This window comes from Manacus candei, unplaced genomic scaffold, assembly GCF_025592945.1.
Source record: "Manacus candei isolate 608988 ecotype Guabito, Panama unplaced genomic scaffold, ASM2559294v1 h1tg000037l, whole genome shotgun sequence".
Classification (NCBI taxonomy): Eukaryota; Metazoa; Chordata; class Aves; order Passeriformes; family Pipridae; genus Manacus; species Manacus candei.
In genome coordinates this window covers 8,504,251-8,517,556 of record NW_026138085.1, presented here as the reverse complement: position 1 = coordinate 8,517,556, position 13,306 = coordinate 8,504,251, and the positions used below count along the sequence as shown (strand labels likewise).

General features: G+C 46.8%; 1 protein-coding gene and 1 long non-coding RNA gene across 5 annotated transcripts in view; both read left to right on the top strand.

Moving 5' to 3' along the window:
* LOC127473698 (uncharacterized) overlaps positions 1-13,306 on the top strand; it is a 901,041-nt gene that overhangs the window by 560,711 nt on the left and 327,024 nt on the right. The window lies entirely within an intron of this gene.
* Positions 2,122-13,306, top strand: part of NEURL1B (neuralized E3 ubiquitin protein ligase 1B) — a 33,142-nt gene continuing 21,957 nt past the window's right edge. Inside the window, exon 1 of the mRNA XM_051793577.1 lies at positions 2,122-2,237. Within this exon, the coding sequence (XP_051649537.1) occupies positions 2,207-2,237 (31 nt within the window). The 5' untranslated portion in view covers positions 2,122-2,206. The remainder of the gene's footprint in view (positions 2,238-13,306) is intronic.

The window sequence follows — 13,306 nt, the reverse complement described above, 5'->3', positions numbered from 1 at the left end:
CTGAAGTGTGTTATCAATAGTTATCAAAACTTGCTGGAGCGGAAAGAATTTTAAAATGCTAATGAGGTTTCATTTGTGGAGCCTTGGTTGGGCCGGTTGGTTTCCTTTCTGCATTTCTCCAGGCTGACTTTGCACTGCCTTTCAGTTCCGGCTTGGTGTCCAGTTCTGGCTTTCTTGTACTTTCTCAGTGTGGTTTCTAGAGAGAGTGAAATCATCCTTGCTGAACTGTTTCTCATGCGTATCATTTTGCATTGTGTGGAGCGGGTTATTTTAACAAACTCTAAATTTTTACAATGCCAAGAAGTAGGAGCGTTGATTGCATTCCTGGAGGCTGCCTCCATGTCCCAAGGATGTGCATTTCCATTTTATTGTCTTCTATTTTTACCTCATTTTGGGGAGGAGGAAGGGCTGGAACACCCTTGGGACAGGCAGTGACTGTCTGTGGGATGGTGTGGCCGCAGTGTGGAAGGAGGGACACGGGCAGATCCTGGGGAGGTGGCACCCAGCCCACACGTGGCACACACATGAGCTGCCCTGACAGCCCCTGGGCAGCCACAGGGATCCAGCTGTGAAGAACCCCTGCTGCTGCCTCCGGCTTTTGAAGGCTCGTTTAAGCCCTAAAATAACAACTGCCACTCCCTGCTGAGGGAAACCAGCCGGGATTAGCTGAAGCCTCCCATTCCCCGCTGTCTAGTGAAACAAGGACTTTCCCCTCTATGTAAATAGGGTGACATTGCTGCCCTCCCCTTCTCCCTGAAGGGGAGCTCTGTGCTCCAGCGCTCTCCTCCTGCCCTCTGACAGCTCCTGCTCATGGTTTACAGCTCAGGGCACCAAAGGCAGTGGGAGATATGTGCTAACCCAAGGAGACAGCAGATGGGTGCAAGAGGTTTTAAGAACAGCTGCTGGTGTCTCATTCAATAATCCCATTTTTAACAAATCCATATGATAGCAAAAAATACTGGAAATTAGGTTTTTCTGTCCTCTCTCATCTCTTGAGCCACACTTGACCTGTTCAACATGATCTAGGGATTAAAGGCTTCTTATTTTAGCTCCTCTACAATAGATCAGAGTCTGAACTCTGCCAGGCTATTGAGCCTTGACTGTTCTTTGACTCTCCACTTCTTTCTAGCTTTTTTTTTTTGTGGGTGTGTGTGTGTCCCAGGACTTGTGATAGTCCACGGATGTGACTTCTGCTAAGTGACACAGTGGCTTTTTCTAATCACTGTGCACTGTGGCATCAGCCCAATGTGTTGGTTGCAGCACGTTTTGTAGCCCTGAGGCTCCCAGTTCTCTAGTCTTAGAACTATGGAAGCTGCCTCAGAGAGGAAAGGCTTGGCAGCATCGCTCCTCAGCATCATCACCCCTCGGCAGCATAAGTGTGGCCAGGAGGAGGAAGGAAACCCTTGCTCTTTTCTAATGGGGCTATAAACGTATTTTTCTGTCTGAGATCAGAAGGGAGAGAAATTGTGAAGCCAATATTGTCAATACTGCACTGGAGGCTGTGGGCTGAGGTGTCTTTCGTCACCGTGCCATTGCCGTGCTTCAAACTAATCACGCATTTGCCAACACAACACTCCTGCTAATTCCCTCAATTCCCAGGTGGGGAAGTCGTGTCACTGAGATGCAAAGTGGCTTATCCAAGGTCACCCGTAAGGAAATGACACGGAGGGAGAGAGAGCTCGGGCTTACCGACTCCTACGGTTTCCCACTGCAGCTGGTACCCCTCGGGAAAGTGTTGCTGATGGACAGGTGTGCCCTGAGGGTACCGCTGGATGCTCTCCAAACCACTGGTTTTGCTACGGAGGGAAGAAGATTTATTTTTTTTCCTAAGAGGGAGAAGCAAAAGGTCTGTCTGGGGGTCAGCGAGCGCTCTGGAGAACAGCCGGGCCCGTGTTTGCCCAAACCCCGGCTGGCAGCTGCTCCGACAGATGCCAGCGGGTGTTCGCCGGAGCGCCGCACCCCCGGCACCGCCCCGCGCAGGGCGGGTTCCCGCAGCCCCCGGGCAGCCCGGAGAGGCAGCGGGGCAGGCAGAGCAGAAGGGCAGCGGCATCCCGGGCTCGGCCGCGACTCGGGCGGGGCGGGCGGGGAGGGACCGCGGGGCGGGTCGGGGGCGGGCGCGGAGCGGCGGCGGGAGGCGGGCGCTGTCCATGGCCCTGCGGAGCTCCGGGCGGCCCCGGGCTCCGCCGCGCCGCCGAGCGAGCGAGCGATGGGCAACACGGTGCACAAGACCCTGGCAGGTACCGGCGGGGGCCGCGGGGGCTGCGGGGCGGGGGGCGCGTCCTGCCCCGGGGGATGCTGCGGGCGGGCGGGGGGAGCCGAGCCGGGGCGGGCGGGCTGTGCCGAGCCCCCGGTCCGAGCCCCCGGTCCGAGCCCACCGCGACCCTGCGGAGCGGCCCGGGCGAAGTCGAAAATTTCAAGGGATTTTTAGAATATGATTGTTTTCAATGACCCGCGGCGGGCACCGGGGGTGATGCTGAGCGCGGGGCACGGCTGCGCCCGCGGGGGAGCCACGGACGCGGGTGAAGTGGGGCTGATCCCGCAGCTGAAGCGGCGATCCCCAGCCCTTTGACCGAATCCTCTGAGGGACTTTCTGTTTCATTTTCCCATCCTTTTTTTTTTTTTTTTAATGGAACTTTTTAATGTGGAGAGACCTTAGTCGTTCGGAGCCGCCAGAAGAAAACTGTTTGAAATGAGGTCTGAAATGTTTGTTGGGCTGCCCTGGTTTTTAAACTGCCTTTTAGCGAATTCTGCTCTTACGCGAGAGATTTACAGATTCTTTTCCTTTGCAAGTTCATAACTGTGGGGCTTTCCCCCCCCTCAGAGAATCTGTGCATAATAAAAGCAGTTGGTCTCTATAGAATCAACAGTGTTGAATTACTGAGCCCTTGCCAGGCTGTATCTTCAGCTAGTTTGCTTTTCTTTTCTGCTCTTGCAGAGCTCCTGCATTGCATCCTTTGTACTTCGGGCTCCCATAAATAAAAAGGGTATTATTAAACTTATTTAAAGAAGCAGGAGGACCTATTGAACACATACACATGCCTCCCTGCAATCAGCCAGGGAGCTGAATATAGAAATAAAGAGAGGAATAGATTTGCATTTGGATGTGCCATATATCGTCTTTGCAAAGAGAGGGTGCCTGGGACCTTCAGGGCACAAAAGAAAGCGGCTAAGCTTGTGGTTTAGCTATGAACCAGTGATTAGATTTCTAGTTGCATCTCCTCTCATTCTTTAATACATTTAAATGGGACATTAGCTCCTTTCACAATAAGGAAGTTTTCATTTTATTAAATACTTCACCAACTGGCAAATAAAGGCATTGTAAGGAGTGCATGACCTTGGAGAAAATTCATTTTGTGGCTTGGCTTTTCAGCTAGAGGCAACAGCAAAGGGCACATGCTAAAAACCTGGGGGAAAAAAAAAAGCCAGGGATATATCCTTGGGTCAGGAGAGGTTACCTCGATAGGGCTAGAACTTCCCAAAGAAAAAATATCTGTACCTGCTGGGACGTGGGATCTAGCTGTGAGCTCTGTTCCAGAAGGCTGGGAGTTGTATCAGCCGTTCTGCCTAGTGCTAGAACAGTCTCTCCTGAGCAGCCTTCACATGCTCAGCCTTACACACGTGAATTTAAAAAAAGGGATGACATCAGCTGCACCGCAGCTCTGTGATTCAGGAGTTCCTCGCGGTGCTTTCAAAAGAACTTCCTAAAAAAGAGGAAAAGTTTGATGGAGAAAAATGAAGGCTTGATTTATGTAGACCTCCCAGCTCAAACATTTGTTCTAGTGGCCTAGAAAACCTCTGTCCTGTCCTGCCAGGTGGAGACTGTCTGTAAGGATCTCTTCGCTGGGGATAGTCCATTTGCAAACATTTGTCGAATTGCGCAAGGCAAAGCTATGCAGGACACTTGAACGCCTTTGCTAATGTGCTGGATGACGCTGAAAATGTGTCTTTTCCCCAAATTCAGCTGCGTTCTGTTTTTACAGAGTAACGACTGTCAGAAGCAGCTGTTAACCTGTGGCTGCAGAAGAGCTTTTGGATGTTTGTGTTTTTGAAATTTATAAATGTATTTTGTCGGGTTGGACCCAATTCAGCAATTTTTCACATTGATGTGCTCAGATGAATTGTTTGGCTTTTGTTATCCAAATGTCATTATGGAGGGAAGCAGGTTTAGAACTGCTCTTGGAACAGACTTTTTGAAAATGATAAAGTTTTTCCGGAAGACTGAATTGTTGGATGAAATTCTATTTATAGATGCTAGAGCTGTTTAAAATTACTCAAAGAGAATCAGTCGGAATTACATCTTTCCTCTTCTTGGTCCAAAATGCACCTCTTTCTTCACCCTGGCAGACTGAGCAAGGCACTTTCACTCTCATTTTGACTAACAGAGAAATTGCTCTCCCCTGATCCATAGGCTGAAGTAACTTATTAATAAAAAACAAACAACCAAACCAAACAGCCCCAAACTAAAATTTGCTTACTGTAGAATAATTTTTGTTGTTCACCATGAATAGCTTAAGGTGGAAAAAGGATTTTCTGGCTCCTGGAAAAGCCAAACAATCAACAATTCCGATTTTATATAGAAATACTTTTTTCAAATAGTGGAATTCAATTTTAAATCCTATTGAATGTATTTCAGCTCATTTTTATCCCTAAATTTGTTCAAATGTTTTCTGTGCTTGTTGCATCTTTAAATTCTTGCACAGCTTCATCCTTTCCACATTTCCATGTAATGATACACACGCTGTCGGTGCTGGAGAAATTTGTGTCGGGAGCTTGGGAAACTTGTGTTTGCCTGGTATCTGATGGTTAACGCACAATGGGTGACGGCTTTGTCAAATTAACAGCGAGGTTCTAACCAGAGTGCTATTGAAATGAGTAATAGGCTGTGGCTAATGAAAGGCAGCTTCTATATTTGAACGGGTTGAGGAGGCATTTGAATGGAAAAGAGCTGAGATGTGTCAGATACGCTTAACAACGGGCCTGAGGTGGTGGTGGAAATTGCTCTTATCTGGGTGACAGCTAAATGACAACAGGACACATTGCTCCTGCAGCTGGCCTGACCCGGAGGGCTGAGCACAACCTTCGGGCTCCTCTGTGGCTCCTGGCGCCTGCCCATTGCTGACCCTCCTGCATCTCCAGTGGGAGGATCTTCCACTGCATCCCCAGCACACTGTGGGAATTTACACTTGGATGTCGATATTTTCTCGCCTCCCTCCCCTCACCACTCGCTGCCCATTGTTTGAGGTGATTTGCAGGCAGGTGGTTAGGCAAGAGTGAATTCTTTATTATTGAGGCATGGCGTTTTCCTGTCTCCTGCAGGTGATAAAGTAGGAGTGCAGCATTGCAGCCGATGGGCAGAACCTGGCCTGGCCTGCAGAGTGGGTTGGGAGGCTGTGTGGTGGTCGTGGTGGTGGTGGTGGTGGTGGTGGGTGGTCACATATGGACATGGGCTTTATGGCTTTGTGGCTGGTTACCTGCGGTGCTCCGCAGAGGGTTGCTCTGAGTTAACTCACAGGTGAGAGAGGCTGCAAGCAGCACACCCCAGCATTGTGGATGGGGCTAATTGTTCCGTGCTAATTGCTGTCCTTGGCAGAGACTTGGAACAGGGTTCAGAAAATGGTTAATAGCCGGTGGGGGCACGAAGGTGCCGGGAGCTCAGTGGGGCTTCAGGACTGGCAGGTCGGGAGAGTTGAAAATTCCCCTGACCCGGCAGAACCCTTGTATGCAGCTGTGAGGAACTATGTCTGGGAGACTGGAACAGGCAGCAAGTGTCCCTGTGGTGCATGGCAGCTCATTGTGACAGGGTGAAGGTGGACAGCTGCTGGGGCAGGCAGGGCAGGAGGGAGGCACTCACTGGCCAAGACACAAGTGAAGGACTTTCCATTTGGGATCCAGTTGTTGATCCTGACCCAAATAGGGTCATTGGTATTTAACAAAGGAGCCAGATTCCCTATTTAGAATCTGGCTGGGATCTGATTGCAGTGCTTCTCCCACAGCCTTCCTCACAACTGCGAGGAATACCAAGTATGAGTGGCATTTGTGTCTGGTAAACACAAGGGAGAATGGGGCTTGTTCTGGCAGAAGTGACTTAGTTTCAAGAAATTATTTTGTATTCTTAAGAAAAAGGCATTTAATAACTAACCCTTTCTCAGGGAGTCAGAAATCCCAATTTTAGACCTTTACCAGACTGACGCTTCCATCTGCCAGGCTTTGTGAAACAGTGATGGTTGTAGGGTCCTGGTTACAGCAGAGCAACAGGAATTTACAGCTTGTGAGTAAAAGATGATGTTTCCATGTATCCCTTTTCAAAAAACTGGTTCACTTCTTTTGTAAGAAATGAGGAGCAAAGACCACGTGGTGGGAAAAGATATCTCTGCCTTTTCCAGGGGCTAAAATCTCGGCTTCAAGGAGCACTTTTGTTTAGATTTGTCTTCTGGTCCCTCCTCCCCCTTTAGGTGCTAGTGATGAGTTCTTGGTATTGTGAGGAGTTCAGTAAATTGTTTGATTTGGCTCCAGTCTGACTAAAAGAAAGCTACAAAATAACACTTCAGGTTGTTCTGGTTTGAGTGCAAAAGGTACCTGTTCAGACCAGTTTTTGGTTTGGGTTTGGTTCAGCTCTGATCAACACTAACTGCAGGTGTTAATCCACTGCTATTCTGCCTGTTTTTCCGCATCTTTTATGCTGTGAGTTGAAGTTTCTAGAGTCTTGTCTTGATTTTGATGACTCCCAGTGTGACCTTTGAGCAGGTGACTTTGTTGTAATCTTGCTTTGAATATAAGGAAGGTAGAAAACGCTGTTTGGCTCACATGGGTATACAAGAGTTAATTAATTACGAAGGATCTTCATGAAGAAGGTCAGAGAAGTGCAAAAAATAAATTAATTCGGTGCTTCCTTAGTAGCTTTCTGCTTTTCCACTCTTGAAAAGGAAACCTGTGAAGCTGCTCAGCCCTCACTGTGATTTAGAGCTGGAACAGGTTGATCGTATGCTGAGGACTATCTTTAACCAGCCTTGCACAGTACATACCCAAAACTGTGCTGCAGCCAACTGGCACAGTTAATTCAGCGCTGCCATTGGTATCTTGGCTGCTGAGACTGAGACACAACTGTACTCGAATCCAGGAAGGCACCACCTATCAGGGCAGTGTTAAATGGAGCTGTGTGTCATGCCCCATGGCCGATGGGCTGTCAGACACACACGGGATGTTGCCAAGTGTGTCATTAAAGCAACAGCTTTCTGTTCTTTCCACTGTCACGCTGGGTAATGCTGGGCAGGTGCCCTCTCTTTTACTGCTTATGCTGTGGAAAGGAAATGCTTTACTCAGAGGTAGGATATCTGGCAAAACGGCACTTTCCCCCTTTTATTTCTTTAGATAATTGCTGCAGGTCAGGAGGACCTTTGTGTCACCATCTCACCCTCATGTAGATGCTGAAAATCATGCCCCTAAGTCTGTGTGTGTAGGCAAAACCCTTAGAGAGCCCTCACCGAAGGCAAAGGAAATTGCTGCTTCCCAGTGCATTATAATTTGACAACCTATGGAAATGCTTAAGTGTGTTTAAGGTGTTTAGGCAGTGAAGTTTAAATGTACGGGCATTAATGTTTGCTTGACATGAAAGGGATGAGTCACCTTGAAGCTTATGCTCTGCTTCTCTTCCTGTTCTAGTAAGAATCCTCTTTGCATGTCATATTCAATGGCTTTTCAATTAGGAATGCAAATAAGCACCTCAGTCCTCGTTAGCTCCAGTGGATTTAGCATTCAAGCTCATTGAGTTTTGGAGTTGCACTTTCGGGCAGTCAGTGTCCTGCTGCACAGTTTGCCTTGAAAGGAAACATTTTCTTTCTCATCAGCATCCCACTGTTTACAGAGCCTATCTGCACGGCTTGGAAGCTAAATTAAGAGCAGGCTTTCCTAAGGTGGAGCGTGCACGTCACCGTGATGGATGTGGTGGGTTCAGGAGAGAAGCAGGGAAGCAAACCTGCTGAACCAGGCTGGGGTAGAGCGAGTGAGAACCCCCCTCTTGCTGGGGCGGCTGCATGCGCTGCAAGATGGGACGAGGGCAGGTGTGATTCCCTGAAACACATGGCAGATCCCATCTGAGTTTCCTTATGGGGAAGGTGTGTGCAATCTCCTCCATCTCTTCTTTTAGTATTTCCATGCATCTTATCTCTTATGCTGGTCTTCCTTCCCCTGCCTGGAGCAGTTTGGCGTCCTGTGCCTGCCGCTGGTTCTTGCCTGTGGCAGCCAAACCACAGGGCTGACTCATGACCTGCACCTTCCCTGCTCCTCATGGGCTCTTGAGCCACACTTTTGGGGCTTTCTGGAATCAAAATACACTGTTCTTCAGACTTACCCAGAGGGCAAAGGTGTGCTCACATACCAACAAGTGCAGAAACAGATGGGAGCCCGAAGGGCTGTTGGAAAGGATCTGGCCCCATGTAACATCTTGGGGACGCTTTTCTTGGGACAGCTGGAGGAAGTTTTGCTGTAGGAGGATTTCCATACTTTGTTCTGTCTTCTCATTTAGGCAACTTCTGACCCTTGCCCTCAGTGTCACTGCTCTGCTGTGTCCTGGAGGGGACAGACCCTGTGCCAATGGTCCATGTCTGTTTGGTGGCCCCAGTGCCCTTAGCTTGCAAAGTCCTACCACTTCACTGAAGAGCTCTCCATCCCCCTCTTTGCATACTGCAAATACAGCAGGACTGTCCAGAGGCATCAGCAGGAGCAGTCCCTTCCCAAGGGACCCTTAGATATGTACGCATGGGAGGACTTTTTTGGTGGGAAGGAGGTGCTGTTTACTCTGAGTTGTTCCATGTTCTGATGACGGCTGTATTTGTTTTCCCTGTATATGTTAAAAAGCATGAATCATTGGCACTGAGATGTCTGGTTGAAAGTTTTATTTCAGTGTACCTGTGCCAGCTTTTCCCTTCAGACCTGGATGCCCTGTTGTCTCAATTATTGAGTGCTGGAACATTAAATTCCTGGTATCTGAACAGTTGAAGTGGGGCTTTGGGGAGGAGTGAGGGAGGAGAAAGTGATGTCTTGCTTGTTAGTTTTGTTTTCCCCTCTGTGTCAGGGGAGATATCTTCCTCTGTTTTGTGTAAGCAGGGCTTGCTTTCCATGCAGGAGCTTTTGCTCTCTCGGCTCTTTCAGACCTCTGGCAGTAGAGCAGCTCAGAGATCTCCTACTGAGAAGATCAGACCCCATTACTTCTCCTGCTCCAGCAACACCATGTCTTTTTTTCCTTTCTGCACCAACAGGATCAGTGTAAAGAAAGCAAATCAGAACATAAGAAATTACTTCTTGCTTGCTGCTGGGATTACACAGGAATATTCTTTAAAGAAAAAAATATTTAACTGCACTTCAAAGCTTCCCAGTGCAGCAGGGAAATCACATTTAGGATTTTTTTTAAGAGCTGCTGATGCTTTGAAGGGAGAAAAATGGATGGAGTTGTGTTTATAGAGTTGTTGGCCAGATAGTTGCACTTAACAGGTTTCATTTTTGAAGTTTTCTTGTTTCGCTGTGGGTATTTACATAATAATGAGACTTTTGTCCTTTAGGAATTCTCCTATTTTAACTGTTTTCCTGTCGTTGCACTCCTGATGACATAATGTCTAATGATTACATGGGAGAAAGGACCACATAAAAGCAAAACTCTGATTTTTGTTGCTCGTGTGGCAACATGGAAGACAGTCAAGAAAGAATTTCCTTGAGCAAAAGTTTTCCATCAGGTTTCCAAATGCCAGGGAAAAAAGTTGTTTGATTTTTGCACTCCCCCATTACTCAAACATTAAATCCTCCCAAGTCCTGCTTTAAGAAGCCAAAGATAAAAGATACACTATCCCATTTGGCAGCGCAAATGAAATAATTTCACTGAAGTTTATCTTTCTTTGCTCAGCGATAACTGGCACTGTGGCAACAGCTTTTCTCAGTCTGTTATCTGGTTTGGTCTCAGAGGGACACGGGCTTCTCAGCTTAGTATGTTCTGTAATTTATGGAGTGCAGTTCAAAATTATCTCCTTGGTGTGATGCTGAGGTTGAAAGCATAATTCCTAATGAGGGAAAGTTGCTATTGCTTGGGGTCTTAAACTCGACATAGTTGGATAGAGCTTTTCTTCTGGCAGCAGAAAACACATGCTGCTTGGGATCTGTCTGTTCTAGCATCCGATAGTGGCCAAAATTGCTGTTAAGAGGAGCAGCTGAGAGGCTGCAGCGAATTACAGTTTTTTGGGGAGAAGACAGGACCAGGATCTCTGAGTACATGCTCTCCAGAATGCAGCCAGGCAGGTTATCACCAATGCCAAGCCTTGGTGGAGAACAGTACATTGAAATATTTCTGTCACTGGAGATCTTAAAGGACAAGTTTGTTATTCATCAACTAGGAGTGGAATTAGTAGAGCTGGTCCCATTATGGGTAAAGGTGGGCTAGATAATCCCTGTGGGCTCCTGGCACAGCAGTGTGTCCTGGAGAAACACCTCTTTAGGGGCTGTTCCATGGCAGTCCTTTCCTCAGGACACCACCAAAAACTCTTGATGACTTTGTCCTGCAGAGTGAAAGAGTTTCTGAATATGAAAACTGAAATAATTTAATAACTGGCTGTTGCTTCACTTGTAGTGATAAAGAGCATGTTCCATGCACGTGGAAGGCTTACAGATATTTCAGTATGCCAGGCATTTTGGTTGATCTCTCCTGGAAAGGAGATGTCCTCTGCAGAGTTCAAGGCAGATCTTCACACTGGCATCTGATTTGAGTCTTACATAGCAATTACTGGTGATTTGGCAGCAGCAGAACAGCACTGCTTGTGCTGCTGATGTGATCAAAGGGAGAGGGTGAGAAGGACAGATGCTTCACAAGGCAGAATTTCAAGGAAATCCATCTCAGCTAAAGTTTATAAAAACTGATCTCAGCCAACAGACCCTATAGTGTGTCTTTAAATATCCCAGCCTTGAACAGCAGTCTGGGTCATGCCTGGGGATTGCTGTTATCCAGGGATATTATGAGGGATAGGAAGAGACAGTGCAATATACAACCACAGACACACAAAGACCAAATGCTGTTAAGTATAAAAAAAATCAATCTCCTGAGTCTGAATGTTGTTTCCAAAAATGTCTGAGTGGCTCAGGGCAGACTTTGATTGCAGGTTGCTTTGCCCATCAGCAGGATGGGTTGTGCTGGGCTGAGAGTGCTGGCTTTGTATGGACTGGCCAACAGCTGCCACCAATGCAGGAAAGCTCCTCCTTGGTCTTTGTCAAAGGTTGGGCTTGATAGTCTCAAAGGTTGGACTCAATGATCTTAGAGATCTTTTCCACCTAAATGATGCTGGGATTCTGTCTTGTGGATTCAGAGATCTGACAACAAGTGCTTTATTGTAAGACCTTCCATATCCATGGAATTGTGCAGGAAGGGAGATTTTTTTCTGAAATAAGAATGCCTTCTTCCAAATTAGCTTGTCCTGCTGCTGACGTCATCCACTTTGAAAAGGGATGTGAGCATGCCAAATACCAGTGTCTGCACAGAGATACTGGCAATAATGAATCTGCTGTCTGTTTGCACCCTGCCTGCTTCCAGAAGAACTTTCATGTCTAGACAAAGGATGCAGCTCACCTGCAAGGCTCATCTATCCCCTCTGTTTGTTTTGATATTGCATAGTAATTAAGAGATGAATTTATATTTAAGGGTTCCAAGAAATGCCTCTGCAACCCCAGTGTTTATGTAAGAGAGAAAGAGAAATTCATAATTTATTGAATTTGTGTGTGTTCTGCTGGGATTATTCATTGGAAGAATGTACTAAGTGATTTTTTTGTATCCTAGTAACCAACTGTGGTTGCTTTTCCATGAATAATCTTTATAGTTTAACTTGACCAGTCAAATCTAGAAGGGAAAACTCAAGTAAATTAAATTTATCAAGGCAAATAATTACAAGGCACAGATAGCTTTTTGCAGGTGAGAGAGAACAATTTTTTTTCTCCCTCATTTAACTACATAATAATCAGATTGACAGATGCTGTCTGGAGAGCCTGATTTTACCAAGCAGAACAATAGTGGAAGTTTGACTCGTTACGAACTAAACTTCACAGCTGGATTTGTTTAACATTCATAATTAATGAATTGGTTAAAACAGTCCTTTCCTCCCTCAGTGTGATGGTTTCCAGCACTTCCTAATAGCAGTGCAGATTATTTCCCTTCTGTGGGTGCCAGGGTGAGGGTCTCCCCACAGCTTGGGATTCCCAGGATTCTACCACTGGTTCATCTGCCTTACAAGGACACTGATGGTCAGTTACTAAAATTCTCTGTGAAGACATTTGTCCCTGAAATTCCAGCCCTAAGTGTTTTATCACTTAATAGGAGTGTTCGCATTTTTCTTCTTTAAAATTTATTTTGATTCAAAACTAGCTCCTTTTCAAAATTGTGTTTCAAGGGATCACATTCTGTTCAAAATGCCTCTTGGTCTTGGAAATATTAAAGGATAGTTTCAGAAGCAAAACAAAAATAAAAATTGGCTTCCCAGCTCCCTGGATGTGTTCCTTGTTTCTCCCACCCTCTTTGAGCACTCAGCTGGCCATCTCCAAGCAGAGGGCAGAGGTGCATTCCTCCCAGAGAGGTCAAAACTGCTCCTCATTTTAAACCAAACTATTTTCAAACCATCTTTTTGTATGCATTCCTATTTAGTAAATGTTTATACACCCGTGTGAATTAACTACACTCCTGTAAATACCAAAGTCTATGGTCACACTGGTAGAATCAGTCTCCAAACCACATCAAGCAGCCCTTAGCTGGTTGCTCAGATTTTCCTTTGAGATGAGATTAATGGTATGACCTCATTAGACAGTCCCAGAAGGAGGGAGAAGCCTTCCCTGTGTGCCTCTGGATCTTGACCATATTTTCTCCCTCCCTAGTTTGCTCCCTGCTCCTTGTGTCCTGAACACAGCCCTGCGTCGAGCACTCATTGTTTCCTTTTTTTCCCGTGGACTAAAGGTGATGGGCAGAAATGTTGGGTAGGACAGTGCTGAGTACATTCCTGTGCTTAACATTCCTGTATTTCCCCTTTCTGTGTCTATTCCTGCGCTGAGCCCAGGCATCACTTTGGAGTGTTGCTGCTGTGCCTCTCCAGCTGTCATTCATCACTGTAGGCTCACCACCTCAGATCTCTGCCCTACCCAATGAACTCTTTCCCAAAGCTCTCCCTGTCTTTTTCGTAATCTTTTCCCCTGGGGCTAACAGCGGTACTGGGAGCACTGGTTGTGACTTGTTTCTCTCTGTGGCAATGAAAGAGTAGCTGAAGGGAGCGATGCTGCCTTGTGGCTCAACATT